Source organism: Pelodiscus sinensis, chromosome 1, assembly GCF_052426305.1.
Source record: "Pelodiscus sinensis isolate ZL-2025 chromosome 1, ASM5242630v1, whole genome shotgun sequence".
NCBI classification, from domain to species: domain Eukaryota; kingdom Metazoa; phylum Chordata; order Testudines; family Trionychidae; genus Pelodiscus; species Pelodiscus sinensis.
In genome coordinates, this window is record NC_143052.1 from 6911961 (window position 1) to 6928683 (window position 16723).

Below are 16723 nucleotides of genomic sequence, written 5' to 3' on the forward strand. Positions count from 1 at the left end.
CACAAAAACTTGCCAGCTGTCTACACTGGCCGCTTGAATTTGCGCAAGAGCACTGACTTTGTAATGTACAAAATCAGCGCTTCTTGCGCAAATACTTTCACGCTCCCGCTCAGGAAAAAGCCCTCTTGCGCAATAATACTTGTTCAAGAGGGCCAGCGTAGACAGGGAAGAACTGTTTGGCGCAAAAAAGCCCCGATAGCTAAAATGGCGCAAAAGCATCCGTGCCAATCTAGACGCGCTTTTGCGGAAATACTTTTAACTGAAAAACTTTCACCTTCCTTTCCCCCTCCCCCTGCATCCCCCGTCTGTTCTGAAATGTGATTTGTCCTTTTCATATGTGTTCATTTTTTTTAATTGTATCCTTTGGTATATATGGTTGTGACTATTTTCTTCCACTATTTGATCTGAGGAAATGGGTCTGGCCCATGAAAGCTCATCATCTAATAAACCATCTTGTTAGTCTTTAAAGTGCTACATAGTCCTGTATTTTGTTTCAGCTACACCAGACTAACATGGCTACATTTTTATCACTTTTCTAAAATTACAGACTGACACGACTACCCCTGGCAGGTTACAATGTAAGTCAGCAGGGCAGAAATAGCTAGTAGGGGCCAGGTTTTGAAAGGTATTTAGGCATCTATGTACCTACCTCCTATTGCAACTGGAAGTTAAGTGCCTAATCTATGTAGAATAGTGATAGAAATGTAGCCGTGTTAGTTTAAAGTGCTACATAGTCCTGTATTTTGTTTAATCTATATAGGAACTTTTGAAAAATCACTTCTGGCACTTTGCTGCAGCGTTAGGTGTCTATACCCCCTGGCAATTGCACATTTACCAAGGAATGCTGCAACATGGTCAGCGAGCACATGATTGCCAAAAGCAAGAAGATCACCAGTGAGTGACAGACTGAGCATCCTGTCAAATCGCCTGAAGCCAGATCACCTAGCTGGAGATAGACCCTGATAGCACTCAATCTGTAAGGATGCTATGTCCTTTGGGAACTTGTCTTGATGAGGGTACCTTTGCATGCCTGACCCAATGAATGTTGGCCTTATGTTCATGCAAAACCTGCTGTACAAACTGGTTCCCAAGAAGAGATGTATCTTCTAATAGAGGTGGTGTAGAGCTAAATGAAGTTTGGGGATACTTAGACTCATAGACTCATAGACTTTAAGGTCAGAAGGGACCATTATGATCATCTAGTCTGACCCCCTGCACAGTGCAGGCCACAAAATCTCACCCACCCCTCCTAGAATAATCCTCTCACCTCTATCTCAGATATTGAAGCCTTCAAATACTTTGAAGACCCCAAGATGCAGAGAATCCTCTAGCTGTGATCTGTGCCCCATGCTACAGAGGAAGGCTATCTAGAATGCTCTCTAGATAGTAAACTCCAGCCCACTTAATTAGCCTCAGTAACACGGGCCCTACAATTGACAGGTACTACTTCTGCTGTTTATATATATCTTGGTGTCAGGGACTCTAGCCCAGACAGCTCGGTTCGTTGTCTCACCGCAAAGAGACAGGCAACACCAGCAAAGTCCAATCACAAGCTCTTTATTGAAGAGTGCACACAACAATAGAGAGCGGCCCGTCTCCAAAGAGAAGCAGCCGCGATTTTAGTAACAGGTAGGCTTATAAAGACAGTTCCGTCGCGTCATAAGCTCTTCACCCAAGCCACTTACCCCCTTTCTAGAAACTTTTAATATCTATGCATATCTTAGCCAACCATACATTGTGGCCAGAAGCGCTTCAGAATGCATCAGCAACTTTCTTATCAATCACAAAAGGCAGGTACCAGGAACAAGGAGACAAGAGAGTCAGGTACAAACAAAGGGCAAAAAAATAGGGAGGTAAGATTAGCGAAGGGGAACAAAAACAGGGAATTTCTGACCAGTTCTCAAAGCAAGCCGCAGTAGGTACAAATATGTAATTTATCACTTATCTTATCTTTTATAACCTAAGCCAGCATGGAGGGTGCGCCTCTGTCTGAACCACTTTCCTGGTTCTGGTCAAGAATACTCAGAGGCCTATGAAATTAGCCTTTGTTAACTTTCCTTAGTATAATGTTGACCAGGACTTGTTTTTCTGGGCCCAACATTGGTTTCTTATATTTCCACTCCAATTCATCTGATAAAGTGGGTTTTACCCACAAAAGCTCGTGATATTTTTGTTAGTCTCTAAGGTGCCACAGGACCCTCACGTTGTTCTTAAAGTTGGGTTCTTTTACAGGCATCACTGTATTTTTCTTTAAGTTCCACATATCTGATTTATCCCTTATATGCCACGATCTGTTGGGTTTTTTTTTTTTTTGGTCCATCTAATTTAGATTTTACTGGCCATGGCCAAATTCTGATCTGTTACACTGGAGTAAATCTAGAGCACTTGCACAGGCAAAGTTTAATCCAATCTGGTATAACAGATCATGGAGCATGTCTTCCCATCTTTACAATGTGCCATGCACATGACTGGTGTTCAGTGGTCCCTCTAAGATCTTCCAAACATGAGTGGAGTGAGTTTTGGCTTGTGCACTAATATTGAGGTCATGCTGGTTTGGATGTGTGCTACCGTGGCACCCAATTTATTAACACACATGTGCCTGGTCGCCGGAGCAGACACTTCCTACCCCCGGCCATGCGGCAGGTTCAGTTCCTGGCCTCAGCCGCCAGAACAGGCCCTGGCTCACCCTGCCACGTGGCAGCCCTGACCACTGGAGCAGGCCTTCCGCCCCCTCTCCCCCACCACGCAGCCACAGCAGGTACCAGCCCCCGACCCCAGCAGCTCCCTCAAGACACCATCTCAGTCGGTCCCACCTGCCGCACAAGTGCTGCTGCACGGCTCTCCAGAGGAGGTGGGTGAGGAAAGAATTTTTTGTGCAGGTGCGCACCTTAGCGGGAACATCGTTGGTGTTACATAAACACTAGGGCCTCCCAGTGCAAGCTTATCAGAGCAGGTTATTTGTTCAATAACTACAACTATAGTCTTATAAATTAGTAATGAAAAAGGTTAATGTATGAGGTTTATTTAATATTGAGACTCATATCTAATATACATGGCAAAAGCAGATCTTAGCATAATCAGCAAACAGTTAAAACGTTAACAAAATCAAATTAATTAAGGATTTGTTCTGATGATTCCTTTGTGGGTTGTTTGTTTAAATATACATGTGTATCAAAAATAACTTCTCATTTCTAAAAGACAGAGCTTTTCTAAAAGGCTGCCTTGGAACCAAGTAGTTTCCATTCCTCACTTAAATCTAAGTATCACATTAAATCCCTCTTAGCAAAAACTAATTCAGCAGTCTTGCGCTATAAGCAACATTATCATTAGAGCCTTCAGGCTTTCACACCTCAATTAAGTCAGGGAAATAGAAAAAATATCCCTGGAAGATCTGATCACATGGATCTCGGGGAAAATAGAGACATTTTCAAATGGGGAGCATCTGGGGAAATCATTTCTAGCTCTGGGAAACGCAGAAAGGACTTTTTTAAATAAAGTTATAAATAACTTTTTTTTTTAAAAGAAGAGTGATTCAGAATTAATCAGAGATGGATTCAGACAGACAATATACTTTGATAGACGTGTGTGTGTGTGTGTGTGTGTGTGTGTGTGTGTGTGTGTGTGTGTGTAAAAATTATACCAAAACCAGTATTCAAGTTAGACTGTAGAGATCAGCATGAACAAAGGCAACGCCTCAGCTGATGTCGACCATCAAGGGTCTGACGTTTTCCGCCCTGATGGGATTGGAGGTAGGACGGGTTTGGCGTCGGAGCCTGGTCGATTTACCATCTGGGGCACACCAGGAGAACTGGACTTGGGTTGGCTGGGGGTTTTTTCAAGAGTGTCATTAGAAAGTTCAGCATCTGCGAGGATTAACAAACATACAAATTAGAAAGTAATTTCAAAAAAATATTGTTCTCATTGAGCAAGGCTATATAATCCGGGACTGGCCTTCCTTCTTCCTCACAAGCCCCCAGCGAGCAGTCATTCTTTCAAAACTTGAATCAGCTGAGACATCCAAGTGCGATTCAAGTGGAACTTTCCCAGTGGAGAAAGCCTCATCAAATATCCGGTGACTTTTTCAATGGTCTTATGGAACCAAAGGAAAAGGAACTCAGCCCTGAGCAGGATGGGGGCATGGGGAACACAGATGACAACTCATTTTGAGGCACCACAAAGACATTTTTTAATTGAAATTTTTTGCATTTTTGTTTTTCAATAAAAAGTTGAAAATTTCTACAAAATATTTTTAGCAGTAAGCTCAGTTTTCTGTTGAAAAAGAGTTAATAGGAAATTTTGAACCAGCCCTAGTGACTACCCCTAGTTCATAGATGTGGAAGGGTAACTACATGTCTAAATTAATTGCCACCATTTTGGTGTTCTTAAGACATGTACTATTAAAAATCCAGTACATTAACTATATTGTATGCACATGGTAATCATTTTCTGTCGTGTAGTGATCCCTTCTAGTGACTGCTACATAAATCAAGAAGTTGAGACAATGCAATTGCATTGTAATCTGGATGCAGCTACACCACTGATACTCAGTCTTTAGTAGTTCAGGAGCCAAATTAGCCATCATCATCAAACAAAAGAGGTACAGACATGTGAATTCATTGTGTCATTTACTATGTGCTATATGTTCTTATTTAAACACTGTGGCTACGTCTACACTGGCATGATTTTCCGAAAATGCTTTTTTAACTGGATTTTTAACTGGATTTAACAGGATGCTTTTCCGCAAAAGCACTTTTTGTGGAAAAGCGTCCGTGGCCAATCTAGACGCGCTTTTCCGCAAAAAAGCCCCGATCGCCATTTTCGCAATCGGGGCTTTTTTGCGGAAAACAGTACTGTGCTGTCTACACTGGCCCTTTTGCACAAAAGTCTTTCGGAAAAAGACTTTTGCCCGAACAGGAGCAGCATAGTATTTCTGGAAAAGCACTGACGATCTTACATGAGATCGTCAGTGCTTTTCCGGAAATTCAAGTGGCCAGTGTAGACAGCTGGCAAGTTTTTCCGGAAAAGCGGCTGATTTTCCAGAAAAACTTGCCAGGCTAGACACAGCCTGTGGGTATGTCTAGACTACATGCCTTATGCCTCGTGAAATGAGGTTTACAGGAGCGGTCGACAAAGGGTTCCCTGTCAACCGATGCGCGTCTTGATTGCTGGGCTGTGCCGACGATCAGCTGAGCCGGCACAGCGCTGTGGCCATTTTTATTTTAATGAAGCGGGGAATATTTAAATCCCCGCTTCATTGACTATGTCAGGTAGTCTAATTTACATGCATCTGTCAGCAGAGGCATGTAATCTAGATATACCCTGTGAAAGGGAAAATATTTAATAGATAAACGTTCTCAAAAGAAGATGGCTGACATATCAACTACAACCGGTTAATAACAGTAAAAAATCATGCCTTGTTTTACTATCATGTGCTGCAAAGAGCGGCAGGTGCCATTTTACACAGCCATTTGTGGCTTGTGAACTGCAGTCTGAGTATCTCTGACCTGCACTATAATTACAGGGCCCTTCGTATAGAGGCTGAGCAAAAAGATAGATTGCTTTGGAAAACAATTCATACCTTTCGAACTTTCCATGCCACTGCTGACTCCTCCGATGTCCGCACATTCTGCACTGGACTCTTCGGAATACCGAGCATTGGGAATGGGGCTCTCAGCAGACAAGCTCTCTGTAGAAAATGCACCAGCCGAGGACAGCATAGATAACCCGGTAGTAGCATGTGATTCTCTTGGGCTGAGAGGGAGAATGGATTTATTCTTCAGTGGTAATAAAAACCATACACTGCGGGTTTGTTTAACATGACTTCTGTGACGCCAGTAATATTGTTAATCGGGAGCCTGAAATAAATCATCAGCCTTAGCAGTTACATAGCACTTTTTTTCCACACATGACAACATGCCTTTGGAGGAAGTACCTGCACCCACACTGGTTTTTTATTTATTTACTCAATCACGATAGGAAGAAAAGCAGCGTTTCACGCTACAGAGCGAATCAGTTGCCGAGATGGAATTAGAACTCAAAGCGTTCCCATTTGCCAGTTCTCCATTCAGCATAATAAGCAGTCTCTCTTAGTAAGTGATTCTGGGATAAAATGAAGAATTTACAAAAATTATAAAGATCTCTTTATTGAATAGAGGGGCTGTGAGGCTCACTAGGACATTTTAACATTGTACAGAAGACACATCTAGGCAGCATTTTGTGGTGAAGGTCCTGAACTGGGATTTAGAGGATCAGGTTCCAGTTTCCTGCTGTGGCACAGACTCCCAAGGTGATCTTGGGCTAGTCATATAGTTTCTTTCTGCCTCAATTCCCCTTACACTGAAATGAATAATGCCTCCATTTTTCCACATTTTCTCTGTCTTATCTCTTTAGAGTGTATGCTCCTCAGGGAAAGGACCATCTCTGACCATGCACGTGCACTGTGCCTAACATGATGAACCCTCCAGTGGAGAAATAACCTGGCTGTTAGGTAGCTTATGCAAAAAGAATCTGTGGTCTCATTTCACTCATCAAGGGACAGGTTTCTGGCACAAAGACAGCTCTGTATTTGGTTGTATTGTGGGGAATGAACATGGAGGCCAACGCCTGAATGGGCAGCTTCCGTGACAATGAGAATGCCCGGGTTGTAACTTGTTCTGGAACTACAGAGTTCAGTCTCCAACAGTCTGAATCCAGCATCTATAACACAGACTGAATTTGAATTCAAAGAAAAATGCCTTGATACACATTTACTCCAAAGTTGTTGTTTCACTCATAAATAAATACTCATTTTAAACAAAAAATCACATAGACACTTTTAAGAGACTGTAGTAGAGACTGCAGACGTTTTATGGAGCCATCTTTTCACAACAGCTGTTCTGGCCTATTGTGTGAAAGAAAACATTGGTTCATAGATTCTAGAGCCAGGAGAGACCATTCTGATTATCTCATGTGACCTCTGGCCCAAGCCAGGCCAGCACATTCAGCCCAGTGATTCCCACATGGAGTGCAGTAACACTGATTACATTGTCTTGGGGGAGGGGGGGAGAATGGAGTCAGATGCAGACAATGTTATGAACTGGCAGAGCCTATGAAATACAAAAACAAGAAAAGCCAAAATATGTGTGTGGGGGGGGAAGAATCAAAATAATGAGAAAAAATAGTGTGTAAAGCCCAGAAAACCCCACAGGAAATGATCTTCCCCTATGGACAGAACTGGGGATTCTGCCATTGACCTCAATCGGAGGAGGATTAGATCCTTACACCGTTTCCCTGAGTAGCCAAGGATTAGAGTGTGACCTATGTGACACCAGGGGTATAACTAATGACAAGAAAAACACTTGAAGGCTATGTCTACACTGGCCCCAAATTCCAGAAAAGGGATGCAAAGCAGGTAAGTCAGAATAGGGAAATCCGAGGGGGATTTAAATATCCCCCGCGGATTTAAATAAATATGTCCGCCGCTTTTTTTCCGGCTTGGGGAAAAGCTGGAAAAAAGCATCTAGACTGGCGCGATCCTCCGGAATAAAGCCCTTTTCCGGAGGATCTCTTATTCCTACTTTCAAGGCCCAACTTTCAGGTAGGAATAAGAGATCCTCTAGAAAAGGGCTTTATTCCGGAGGATCGTGCCAGTCTAGATGCTTTTTTCCGGCTTTTCCCCAAGCCGGAAAAAAAGCGGTGGACATGTTTATTTAAATCCGCGGGGGATATTTAAACCCCCGCGGATTTCCCTATTCTGACTTACCTGCTTTGCATCCCTTTTCCGGAATTTGGGGCCAGTGTAGACGTAGCCCTGATGTCTTACTGTTGTTGAAGCAAAAGCCTCACTTAGTTTACGCGGCTAAACAGACAGTTTTATTGGCCAATAAAAGCAAAGTGAGCCAAACGTGGTTCCAGCAAAGTCGGGCCCAGTAAGGCTGCTAATACAATCAATCCTAGTATTCTTATACCCTTGACCAAACAGCCTGACGTTAGGGCATCCAATTACAGAAATCATTAATTAAGCTAGGAAAATAAAGCCTTATCAACAAGATGGCGGACAGGTACGAGGGAGTACCTCCCCTGTCTAAACCAACCCAATTAACACATTCCAATAGCACATCTGTCTTGGCCTGGCACATGGGGTAATAAAAAGTTTACTTTGGTTTACGTGCAAAGGCAAAAAGCTAAAATGGTTTCTGTTATACAAAATGGCTTTTAGCTAAACATAAAATGGTTTCTACAGCTTCTACACTGTTAACTCATCCCTCACACTGTGTTTTATTGACCTGGTTAGTTGGAATAAATCTGTATCGGGGCATTACTGGATACAGACTGTGCCCAAAGGGGCTTGATCCTTGATTGGGGCCTTCGGGCATAAGTGTAACAAAAATAAACAAGAACATACTACAGGACTCCTGAAAAGTTCCTCAGCGTGAGAAACAAATTACAGTAAATTGGGTGGGGGCAAACAGGGATTATATGGTTCCTGCCATCACAGGACCTGCGGGTTTTCAACTCACTGGCTTTGAAATACCTCCCCTTGGCACTGACCAAGCATTCTGTAAATCAGCTCTGAACATCTAGCACATCTTCAATGTGTATAGGCATTAGGGACATTTGGGAAATTCGTTTCTGTAGTTAGGGATGGCCAGGCTTATCTTCTGAGTTACTTTTTTCCTTTTCCTTACACCAAGACAACCTCCGCACATATATGAAATAAATTAAAACACTGGACTGTAATGGGGTCTCATATTTATGCTCACCCCAATATACATAATTCCATGTGAATGCATAACATTGCAACAGATCAGTGGTTTCCATTGCATGTTGTATGGTGGTGATGGGACTTTCGTTAAATAATCAATATTCTGGGTCAGACCTTCAGCTGGTGTAAATCAGCGCATCTCCACTGAAGTCAATGGAGCTGTACTGATCTACATGAGGTGAGTACCTGGCTCCATGTCTGCCCTGGTTAAGGGACCAGTAACAACCAATGTTGTGCAGGTCCCCTAGGGAAGGTAAGTGTAGCCCCTGACAGACAGCCATATCATAGTACTGTATTTTCTGGCGTATAAGACTACTTTTTATACTAAAAAACATCCCCCAAAAATCGGGGGTCGTCTTATACGCTGGGTATAAACATACTGTAGCTTCGGCTACATACAGAACGTCCCTGTGCTGATACTGTATGTACCGCGCTGAGCCAATCACGGCAAGCGGTGTCATCTATTAATGCATACAAAGCCTGCTCGGATTGGCTGAGTCAGAGAGGCGGGCTATTACAACCTTTGCCAATCCGAGCAGGCTTTGTATGCATTAATAGAATACACCGCTTGCCGGGACTGGCTCAGCGCGGTACATACAGTATCAGCACAGGGACGTTCTGTATGTAGCCAAAGCTACAGTACTGTATTAGGGCACATCCAGCGGGCTGGTGTTTTTAAATGGTGTTGCCTCAGAAGGGGGGGGTAGTCTTATACGGCGAGTATAGGCCAAAACCTATGTTTTAACTGGAAAATTAGGGGGTCGTCTTATACGCCCAGTCGCCTTATACACCGGAAAATACGGTACATTAATGAGGGGCAAGTAGTAACTGGCAGAGGATATCAGAAGTCCGAGAAAGTATGATTCATGGGGCTTTCTTCTGTGGGACCATGGAAGGTTGGGCCTTGAAGTTCCCCTTGCAAGGCAGAGAGGAGCTCACAGATAAACAGGAAGGCCATAGATGTGCTGAAAGAATGCAGGTCCCTGTGCAGCCATCCACTAGAGACATATTTTGGGCAGAACTGCGGAACTCTTCTATTCACAGACCAGCTACCATACTGAGCATTACCACACTAAGTGTCAACGGCCTGCAGGCTGCCTGCTTTTTGAGGTAACAGTTGATTTGGTTTCCATAACAGCTCAGACTCGGGCAGTAACTGATGAATGCAATGAATTATGCATATGATTTGGGACATTGCCCAGTGAGGTCTCCAACTCATTCGCTGGCCCCGGTCCAGAGGTGAAGAGACAATGCTTTGTTTTCTATGCCCACAGGCCAGTAATTTACACTTATGCCACACTCTTACCCCATACGATTTTTCATTTTACTGGTTCTTCTATCCCAAATGTTGGAAGCATGAAATTAAAAATAAAAAAATATTAATTCACCTCAATATGCAAATCAAAAAAATCCCAAACCATCACGGGCTTTATCATTAAATCTTTGATGTGATGTTTTACGAAGCACTAGAGGAGTCTATGGAAGAGCAAACAACTTTCACCCAAGCCTTCATTCTTATTCCTCGCAAAGGGATTTGACAACATAACTCTGTATTTTGCTGTAGGCCTGATGCATGCACAGAAAATGAATCAGATTATCAGTTTGCTTTCCCTCTCCTCACAGTTGTTTTCCCACTGTGTTATTAAGAGCGTTAAATGAAAGCACTGCTCAAGTCAAAACACCAAACTATGCTAGAGTGGAAAGACACATTTATTCCCATATGTGAGAGGCTTCAACACTTTTACAACTCATAACAGCTTCACACTCACTTGGGTTAGAAGTCTTGCCTCTTTACTGGTGTAGACAGATGATGCATAATCCCTTGGCAATTTATTATGCACTGAGTCTCTTTTATGCACTGACTCTGTTCCCTTTGGAAGATTCCAGTATGGTAAAAGGATCCAATATAATCTAATCCACAGAGGTGTCTTACCATTTCAACATTTTTACATACTGTTAATTAGCTTCTGTAATTACAGTGGCCGGCTGGACAGCATGTGGTGAAAATGTACAAGCTCTTTAAGATTTAAACACAACAGTAGGTATATTTCATCAGCAAGTTTATCTACGAAAAAGCAAGAACTCTACAGCCTACGGGTACGTCAAGACTGTGGCGCTATTTCAGGATACCAGAAGTATCCCAAAATAGCAACGCCATGTCTTTAAAGCCTTCCACTATCTCCTGAAGTAGTGGGCGTGCTATTCTGGCATCCCTGTAATCCTCCTTCCACAAAGGTTAAGGGATTTATCGGAATAGTGCCTCATTTTGAAATTTGGCATTGTCTTCACAGTGCCAGATTTCAAAATAAGGTCTTTAGACAGTGCCAAATTGAGTAGCTTATTCCTACAGAAGGGTGCTGCCTAGATGCACCCTAAAGGGCAAGGAATAAAGTGAATCATTTCATCCCTGTTAAAAAATTTCAGAGGGGAAGCCTCAGTCTGTAACTGAAAAGACTGAAAAAAACAACGAATAGTCCTGCAGCACCTTAGAGATTAGCAAAAACATAGATGGTATCATGAGCTTTCATGGACAAAGCTCGTGATACCATCTACATTTTTGTTAGTCTTTAAGGTGCTGCAGGACTATTCTTTGTTTTTTAAGGTTATCCCTGTTAAAGGGGATTGTGGATGTTTTGCATCTCTCAAGATCAGGCCAAGTCACTGACTTCATGCACAAGTTTTCAAGAACTAATTAACACTACCCTACAGAAAAAAATGACATATACCCCAGAAAGGCACTCTGTTATGTATGGAATGAGAATGAGATTGGCAGTCAGGAACCAATAAACTCTAATCCTAGCTTTACCACTGACTCACTGGACAAATTCAGGCAAATAAATTCACCATGCTGTGCCTCAGTTTCCCCCTTAAAATGAAGATTAGACTGCCCTATTTCTGTCCCCTACTTGGAGTAGAAGAGAGAGGCTTATCTCCTCTCCCTGACAGGAGCAACAGATCACTTAGAGGTCTCGCAGGTAGCAGCAAGTGGAGCTGGAAGCTCAGTGCTCAAGGATCAAGCTGCCATCTGCCCTCAGGGTCTTTGCCATCTTTGACCGAGGGGGTCCACGAATAAGAAAGGGTTATAACAAAGGCACAGGGAGTACAATGGGAGAGGAGACAAATAGAGCAATAGGATAGGAGGGTTGGGTAGAGAGATCTGGAGGGATTACTGACGCTCAAACAATCCACAAGATCAGAATGTGAGTAGACAGGTGTGATGGGGCGCCGGTTCTTGCCGCCCGAGAGCTCACGGCACCCCGCACTCCCAGGCACGCGAGGGGCAAGAGACACACCGGCGAGGATGCCGCGGGACCAGCAGCGGTGGCAGAAGGCGCCGGGAGCCAGGGACGCGGCTGCGTGCGTGCAGCGCCCCAGCTAACGTGCCCCGCTTGCATGGGGGTGGCCAGGGGTCTAGACGTCATCAGTGAGGGACTCCCGGCCGATGATGTCATTAGCTGTCACCCGGGAGTGAGGGGCGGGGCCACGCTAGGCGGGCCCTTCCAAAGGCGCCCGGAGAGGGCAGAAGAGGGAGGACTTGCTCTGGCAGAGGGAGACCAGCCCGGCGGGGTTGGAACAGCCACCAGCAGCGTGGGAGGCGACCCTACTTGCTGAGGGAGGAGCGAGACCAGCGAGGAGGAGGAAGTGACGCAGGAAGGGGGCAGGAGACCGTGGCGGCGCCTCAGCCATATCCCAAGGGTTGGTGAATTACGGGGGAATCCCCACCAACCAGGCAGCGTCAGTGCACCGCTGCCTTTAGGGTCCTGGGTCGGGACCCAGAGTGAGGGTGGGCCCGAGTCCCCCTCCTCCCTCGCGTCAGACCACTAACAACCAGGGAAACACGAACTCAGTGGACTCCTAGTCGGGCCACTAACCTTACGTGAAACTCATAACTGATCTTAGGGAAACACGGGTGGGGGGAAGGTGCGTGGGTAGGTCACCCCAATGATGACAGGGCTGTAAGCCTGAGGGGAGAACCGGGGGGGCCCAACCCATGACAGCAGGATATCACCACCAGCCCTCTCCCCCCAAATAATTAACCACCAGTGTCTCCTTACACAGAGGACAGAAAAACACTGTGATTTCCCAGATACTTTGTGATTTCAACACTGATCGCTCTAGTTTTGTCTCTCTATGTAAAGTCCCCATTCCATCCTTCTCCCTTCCCCCCATTACCATTCTCTTCCTTCCCTTCACCCACTTGCCACTTTAAAAATGAAGCTCGTGAAACCTTCAGTCTGCAGCTGTGTCACCCACATGAGTTACCGCACTTAAGCAGGATCATCCCCAGGTTTTGTTTTACATTGTAGCAGCATGCGTTTAACAAGGCCGTTGAGGTAACAGAGGAGACAACTCACTACATTAGCTGAGGAAATGGTTTCAGGTCTTGTGGGCTACAGGGTTCTCCTTCATCCTATCCTGCAGTAGCCTGTTCATCCAATAACTAAACTCACCTGGTGTCAGGGCTAGCAGGGGGCAGATTCCAGTCTCGGGAGACATTACTTCCACTTGGGAGAAATGCTGTTGGCTCCAGTAATCGGTTTGGGCTGATTGCTGCTGGGGTACTTGCAAGACCCCTGAAAAAGACAGAAAAAGAAAGTTAAGCTTGCGGTGGACGCATTCATGTCCTATAATTCACTACTTTCAACACACTTACTCAGGGTCCAGAGTATCTCAGAACACTTTACTAAACTGGGTTAGTATTATGCCAGGTAGGGATTGGGGAAAGTGAGCCACCAAAGTTAAAGCCAAAACCTTCCATAGCGCCTAGATTTTGATGGGAATTCTGAAAGTACCTTCAAAATTCAGGCCACTAATGTAGCTCTCTAAATGGATACAGGTGTCTAGCTGTGGGTGTCGGTGTGTGAAAATGTTGGCCTCGGGGTGTCCAAGGTTTATGAAGGCACCAACTGACGCAGTAAGAGACACCAGGAGTCCAGACTCCCAGTGCCCATTTCTACTTACTAGACCACATTATAATAAATCCTGCGTGATAAATAATAATCACAGACTCCTGGAACTCAGTCAGTCTTGCACCGATACTCTCCAGATTCCAAAGGGATAAGTTAAGCATATTTGTTTTAATGAAAAATTGGTTTTGCTCTGTTAAAAGATGTTGTACCTATTAAGGGTGAGCATTTAAGTGATTTAGGAGCACAGGTCCTATTTGAAAACCTCACCTGTAGCATTATTTTTTTCATCATCTTGTAACTATTATTAACAAGGTCTGGAGTTCCTTCGGCATGTCCTCTACCACAGTTATTCACGGTAACATCTAACAAAACATAACCCATGCTAACTGCAGTATTGGCACCATATCTATATATAGACCAGGCCTAGGCAAAACATGGCCCGTGGACTGGATCCAGCCCACCAAGCCACCGGATCTGCCCCACGGAGGCAGAGGGGAGCCCTAGGCAGGCTCCTCTGGCTTGCCCCACATGATGCTCAGAAATGTGTCTGCCTGGCCCCGTTAGGGTTGCCAGATGTTTTCAACAAAAACACCGGACACACTTGACATTACATCACAATCTACATTACATCTTAGTTAGAAACTACCGGACATTTCTATTTTCTCATTTATATTTTCTCAATTTGTTTCCCAAACAGAAAGCTCAAATTCTGGACTGTCAGGTTCAAAACCGGATACCTGGCAACCCTAGGCCCCGTTTCTGTTTCAAAACTGGAGAGGAGGGGGAAAAGCATCTGGAGCTGCCCCCACCCCCAGCACAATCCCATTGGCTGGTTTCTGGCCAGAAACTGGCCAATGGGGGCTGCCTGTTTGAATAACAGACAACCAAGAAGAACCGCGCCCACTCTCCTCAGCTCAGTTATTCACTGAGGCACATGGCTGGACAAGCAGGCTGGCTGGCTGGGAAATGTTGTTAAGCTCTGCAAGTCTTTAGCTCTGCAGGCAGGCAGGCTGGTTTGCTGCTGGCTGGTACATCTCCTGGCCAGAGCCTGACTCTGGCACCTCAGCTCCTCCCTTCCCCAGCCCTCTGTCCCCCAGTAAACATTCCCAAACCCTCTGCCACCCTCTGGTACCCATACCCCCTCCCAGATCTGGGACCCCCATCTCCTGCCCCAGACCACAATCCCCTCCTCCCCTAGGTCACAACCCAAAGCCCTGCACTCCAGTCCCTTGTCCTAAGTCAAAACCATCTGCTTCACCCAAACTCCTAGACTCCATTCTTCCTCCTGCACACCAATCCCTTACCCTAAGCTCCCTTCTGCACCAACCTCCATCCCAGACCCTGCACCTCCATTAATACCATGGAAGAATGCGGCCCTCGACCACTTTCCAAAAATCTTGGAGTGGCCCCCTGTCAAAAATCATTGCCCGCCCCGATACAGATAGTAGTCCTGTGGCCAAAAAGCACCGTGAAATTTCAGATGTAGGAGCAGTCCCTCTTAACATGTTTAATTTAAAATTAAGTTACAGGCTCTTAAAAGATGCCTTGTATTGATCCTATATACCGGGGTGAGGAACGTAAGGCCCGGGGGCCGGATGTGGCTCCCGGCTTGCCTGGATCTGGCCCCAAGGCTCAGGCCCTGCCTAGGCTTAGGTGTGTGAGGGGAATGTGGGGAGCGTCTTTCTCCTTCTGAGTCGGGGGCCACATCAGTGAGGGAATTTTTTTTTCCTTCTCACTTCTGTGCGGCCCCTGACAGATTTTTCTGTGAATCAGTGGCCTCGAACTCCAAAAAGGATCCCTACCCCTGCTATATACAATGGCAGCAGCCATTTTGTTGATCCTCCCCAACTCGACACTGAAGCAACCTCCCTCTTTTAGGGGCAACCAGCCAATTTAATTGCTATGTCCCCTAATTCTTAGTTTCTTTGCTAAGATTGCCAAAAATGTTGTCAATTGCAGAAGTGGTTTGCAGATCCTTGTCCCAAAGAAATCCTGGAATCTATCTTTTAGGTTGCCTAACCCAACCTTTGTCAATGCAGGACTATTCCCTATTGCAGGTTTTTTAGTGCTGTGTCCTGTTCAGTTTTAAAATGTCTGTGACAGGATTGTTACCACTTTCCTTGTGGAATTCCATAGCCTAACACGTCTCTGGGCAAATGGGATTTTTCTGCCGTTAGTCTTTCCTTTGCCTTTTCTTAGTTTCATCCTATTAATTCTACCTACACATAAATCTCCATCTCCCTTAAAGTGAGACTACGCATTTCTATTACATAGACCACCGAACATTGCCAGCTGGTAATGGCCTAAACCAGATACATAGAGAAGAGAGGATCCTTATCCCGTTGCTAGCCCTCAGAGCCTCTAATGTATCTGAAAAGCCTTCTAAATCAATGTCCTGGAATTTAAAAGAAACAAAAAAACCCTCCCTTTCAACACACACATTTCCTAACAAATCTCTCCACTCAATATGCAATGCTAAGACATGCTGCTTGACAGCAGAGGTTAAGAGAGCTCAAAGAGAAATCTGAGAAGATCCGTATCATGCACCACTTCAGATGGAAGGTCACAGTCTAAGGACTCATCTGCCACAGGAAAATGGACTCTGCTCTCTGAAGTGAAGGCTCTGATTCAGAATCAGTGACCCATCCTTAAAGGCTAAATCCCTACTGATAGATACACTTAAAACAACCAGCCAGACAATTGAAAGAAATGTGTTTTAAAAGGATTCACAGGGATTTCCGTCCACCTCCAAATCCCTTATTTTGTACTCTGCCAATCAAGTTTCTGGCGGGCAGGAAGGTCTTGTCATCAATTTAATTAGAAATATTTATATTCAAGGAGTTTATAATTTCTGTTGCTCTAGGCTGCCTCATCTTGAATAACAAAGAAAAACATGTTAGGTAAGTTAAATTACACACACATACAATGTCGCTGAAGCCAGATTGGTGCCAGGATATTAGAGAGATTAGGGTGAAGTAATATCTTTTATTGGACCAACCTCTGTTGAGGAGAGAGACAAGCTTTCAAGCTTACACAGAGCTTCTGAGTATGTTTCAGTATATCTGAGTGC

The 16723-nt window shown here is 44.7% G+C and overlaps 1 protein-coding gene across 1 annotated transcript in view; it reads right to left on the reverse strand.

Moving 5' to 3' along the window:
- Positions 1 to 1541: 1541 nt before the first annotated feature.
- Positions 1542 to 16723, reverse strand: part of LRGUK (leucine rich repeats and guanylate kinase domain containing) — an 87435-nt gene continuing 72253 nt past the window's right edge. The window contains exons 18-20 of the mRNA XM_075925630.2: positions 13195 to 13317; positions 5579 to 5751; positions 1542 to 3863 (exon numbers count right to left, since the gene is read on the reverse strand). Coding sequence (XP_075781745.2) covers positions 3712 to 3863; positions 5579 to 5751; positions 13195 to 13317 — 448 coding nt within the window. The 3' untranslated portion in view covers positions 1542 to 3711. The remainder of the gene's footprint in view (positions 3864 to 5578; positions 5752 to 13194; positions 13318 to 16723) is intronic.